General features: G+C 36.6%; 1 protein-coding gene across 1 annotated transcript; it reads right to left on the bottom strand.

Annotated features, from left to right (window-relative positions):
- Positions 1–1,720: 1,720 nt before the first annotated feature.
- On the bottom strand, positions 1,721–4,358 carry AGTR2 (angiotensin II receptor, type 2). The gene is made up of 3 exons (XM_006893757.1): positions 4,248–4,358; positions 4,030–4,088; positions 1,721–2,846 (listed from the first exon to the last, which is right to left on the bottom strand). The coding sequence occupies exon 3, from the start codon at positions 2,810–2,812 to the stop codon at positions 1,721–1,723; it is 1,092 nt and encodes a 363-aa protein (XP_006893819.1). The 5' UTR covers positions 2,813–2,846; positions 4,030–4,088; positions 4,248–4,358.
- Positions 4,359–4,569: the final 211 nt, after the last annotated feature.

Below are 4,569 nucleotides of genomic sequence, written 5' to 3'. Positions count from 1 at the left end.
TTTAAAAAGAAAAGGGGGGGGAGAGCGATCAAACAAAACCTAGAAATGGGGGTGGGGGCCTGAGAAAGGAATGACAGTAGTTGGAAAAGCATGGCAGAATGGAAGATGAGAAATGCTGGGTCATGATGGCCTGTGAGCTAAGGAGTATCAGCGAGGATTGGAAATAGAATACAGAGAAGGTAAGAGTTGCAAGTCTACACATGTAGACAGTTACATAAAATGGTTAAAACACACATAATCTTCCAATAAGATATTTTATTGATATGAAATCTTTCCAAAATCACTTAATACAAGAATTCATATTTGATTACATGAGTAGATATTTGTTTTATAGAAAATAACATGAAATGATAACTTTCCTAGAAAGTGGTGGTGAGAGAATTCGTCAATCTACAGCCCTCAAAACGTGACAGGGAGGCAGAGTCTTTGAACCTGTAGTTCTGACAGCATTGGTCCAGGATGTTTCCAGATAACCTGTTCTGAGGGAGATTTGGGTGCATAATAAAGTCTGAAATTATGACTCGTGCTTTAATCAATGTAAACTCTACGTAATTCAATTAGTTTAGGATATTTCTCTGATTTAAGAACTCAAATATAGATATGGATTAGCAGCTCACTTAAAATCATAGACATTGAAACACAGATTATCGAATAGGTATAGATTAAGACTACCCTACAGTCTGTATTTTCAAAGGCACATTGCACTGCTTCGGCAGACAGGTATCTTGCTTGACACCAAACTTGTCATTTGCTGGATCTCTGTGACCCCTCTGAATATTAACATTCCATTCCGAGGCCCTGTTTTTCCATACCAGTTAAAGTTTCATAACAAATTAAAGAGCTATAGAAACCACTCAGATATTTTCACATACATCAAAGTACCACATTCAAAAGGTCAAGGATGTAAAAACTGACCTTTACATTTATAGCAATACAGTGTTTATTTATTATTTTAACAATCATCAGAGAAAAATAAGAACTTTCAAATAATAGTTAAAATGGATAAAATCTTCTCCTCAAAGTATTTCTTCAGATGTTAGTAAGTACTCAAATATTTTTCACTGGAATTGTATATAACTATATATATTTTAATACAGCTAAAATGTAAGATTAAATGTGAATTCATCTATATTCCTAGTCCTACTCAATGTGGAGTTATATCTTAAATATAAACAACTATGTTTAAATGAAATGTAAAAGAATATACTCTATAATTTTTAAAATGTAAAAGGCATAGATCCAGAGCCTAAATAATCCAGAACCAATGTATTTTAAGATATTTAGCATGGAAATGCTTATCTCTGCGCAGAATTTCCCGTAAATAATGTAACGAGTTAAAACACTGTCTCTGGTAGAAGAGGAAATCCAGATGAATACGGATATTAAGGTCCATTAAGAAAGTCTAGGAACTGTCAAAGGGAAATATGAAACCCTCAGCCATCATTCTCAAATTATTACTAATTATGTTTTGAGATCAATCTCCAGTACTTTGTAGGTGATGAATATGGCTTACTGGTGACAATGCTCATATACTAGAAAGGCAACGGGTAATTCCTGGAAGTCATTGGAAGGGGAAAAAAATCACACAGATACATTTGGCTTCTTATTCTAGAAGCATGAGAAAAGGAGACACTATTCAACTAGAACCATTAAAAGAGCAATTAGGTGGATAGATGTAAAAACAAACAGTCATGTTGGTGACAGCATTCCACTCTCATGTTTAAGATACAAAGGTCTCCATTTCTCTAAAGGAACTGCCCTTTCGGTAAGACACATTCTCTCTCTCGCCTTGGAGCCAAGTAATTGGAACTCTGAACACACGACGGAGCTTCTGCTGGAATCTTTTTCCAACAAAACAATACAGGAAGGGATTAATGCAGCTGTTGGTGAATCCCAAGAGGATGGTAAAAGGAAGTGTCAGGTCAATGACTGCTATAATTTTACAGCTATTAATGACACCCATCCAGGCCAGAGCATCCAGGAAGGTCAGAGCATGGAAAGGAAGCCAACAAATGATGAACGCCAGAACAACAGCAGCTGCCATCTTAAGGACTTGGTCACGGGTTATTCTGTTCTTCCCATAACTATTGGCCTTCAGTAAGTGCTTTCTGATTCCAAAGTAGCATGTGGCTATGAATATTAAAGGGATAATAAAACCAAGGATATTTTTCATTAACGCAATCCCGGCTGACCACTGAGCATATTTCTCAGGTGGGAAAGCCATGATGCAAGCATTCACTCCTAAGTATTCAATGGTTCTGACATCCCGAAAATAAAATGTTGGCAGCGAGGCCAGACAAGCCATGCACCAGACAAGGGGGACAATATAAGATGTTTGCCAGGGATTTCTTCTTTGAGACAGAAAGGGGTAGATAACCGATTGGTACCTATCAACACTCATGCAGGTGATAAAAAAAATGCTCGCAAACATGTTCAAGGTGAGGAAAGAACTGGAAACCTTGCACATCACAGGTCCAAAGAGCCAGTCATATCGATAGGAATAATAGCTTGCCCAGAGAGGAAGGGTACCCAAAAGGAGCAGGTCAGCCATGGCCAGGTTGAAGATGTAAATGCTGGAAACCTTTTTAGGGCCCTTCTGACAACAAAACAGTGTAACCACAACAATATTGACAAGAAATCCAATCACAAAGATAATGTAGTAGAGAAAATGAATTGCATATAAATGTTTATCTGACGGTTTGTGTGCGCAGGTAAAGGTAGATGCATTGGCTCCAGAGTTGTTCAGGGGTTCGAAGTCAAGACCGCTGGTCATGTTTTCATAGATAGTGGTGAGAGTGTGGTTGCCCTTCATACTGAAGTGTCAGCAGCCCCGATCCTCACAACTTCTGTGAGAAAAAGAAATCAGAACCTTTTAGAACACATGCAGAGCTCAGGGCATCATTGAGACATGCACATTTTGACACTTTGTTGAAAGCCAGAAAAAGTGAATGACTGGAGAAAACCATTTAAAACAGAACAACACCTCGTGAAATGAAAATGGATTTTTGCCTCTTAAGGGAGGAAAGACGATCTTCTCAATGGTAGTAAAAAGCAAGCTATGTTAGACTCAGAGACTGACAATTCTGACTAAAACTATACTTAACCCATCTGTTGTATCCTATTTTCCACAGGTTTAAAACAAATTAATATTTCAAAAGGTTGGTTTGGGTTGGAAATGTGTCAAAGAACTAAGAGGTCCAGAAATAAGAAAAGTTAGTATTTCAAAAACACTTGAACACATCTCTCAGACTGTAAACTTCCCAGAAATCATGCTGCTACCTATTTCATAGAGAAATGCCTTATGCAAGTAACTAGTTCTATATAAATCATTATGGCTATGGAAAATACAAGTGAGTGTACAAAAGACTGAATGAGAATGTGCAAAAATTAATGTTTCGGGGGGGAGGAATCATGATTGAGAGGAAATTATGGCATATGTACAAATTTCTGCCCAAGTTTTAATATAGGATGCTGTATACATATGTGTACACATATTTATATAGTGACTTAATCTATTAAATTGAAAAATAATCCAATATCAAATCAATTAGTGAAAAGCAGCAACACCAAACAAGCCCATCTGGTTTAGGATCCAGTCGAAATAGTTCTGATTGCTCAATGAAATAATTCAACATCAATGATTGATCATAATATAATTTATCATTTTTCCCCTTACTCTTCTTTCATTTTAACAGAACTAAAGAGTCAATTGCTGTCAAATGTTCTCGTCAGTCATCAAGCACTTGTACTGTCAGTTGTTTTCTGGATTTGGCTTGGGTTTTTTCCCCCACTAGCCACAATACTTTAAAACAATGAAGAGGAAATTAATTGAGGGTAAGCACATTAAGGGGAAGCACTTACTTAGATTGTTTCAAAACACATCCACCCCCCCCTCAATAAAAAAATGTAATCATTAAAACTATCACCACTAATATCACTTTTGTCTACAACTCATTTTTTTCATAGTCTCTATGACTTAACAATTGACATGAAGGAATCTAATAAAACAAATAACACTGGAAGACTTACTGGTTGTTGAAGTTTAAAACTTAGTTATAAATCAGCTTGACTAGTTCTTACACGCACCCCTGGAAGAGAAACAGCAGTTAAATCATCTAAGATTTTTGCAAAATACTGTTTAAAACACAGAAAGGGGGAAAGGCAAATTAATCCATAAAAAAATATTTTCATTTAATGTATGTTCTACTTTCCCAACTAGAGAATATATATAAATGGTTCAGACTTACCATAAGAATTCAGGCTGAAGAATGTTTTACTTCTGTGCTTATTTGTTCCCTTAGACTCTGGGACGTAATAGCACCAGATCTCTGGTTTCCTTCTTATATGTTCGGTCTGTCCACTGGGAGCCTTCAACCTACATAATTCTAGGACTGACTTATGAACACTTGCCAGCTTTCCAGAGTTCCCCCCACCCCACCCCCTTCACTCTCTCTCTCTTGCTCTCCCTTTTTTTTTCTTTTGGCTGCAAAACATTAATCTGAAATTCTCACTGTCTCCAATCATAACAGCTCACTCAAATAAATCTCAAACAAAAAAAAATAAATTTTC

Source organism: Elephantulus edwardii, unplaced genomic scaffold (assembly GCF_000299155.1).
Source record: "Elephantulus edwardii isolate Elephantulus edwardi_28Jun2011 unplaced genomic scaffold, EleEdw1.0 scaffold00131, whole genome shotgun sequence".
Classification (NCBI taxonomy): Eukaryota; Metazoa; Chordata; class Mammalia; order Macroscelidea; family Macroscelididae; genus Elephantulus; species Elephantulus edwardii.
The sequence above is the reverse complement of the archived record's forward strand: the minus strand, read 5'-3'. Positions and strand labels throughout refer to the sequence as shown.

What these genes read in the sequence shown, in the direction of transcription:
- AGTR2 (XM_006893757.1), bottom strand. Translation starts at nt 2,812, where the DNA reads ATGAAGGGCAACCACACTCTCACCACTATCTATGAAAACATGACCAGC.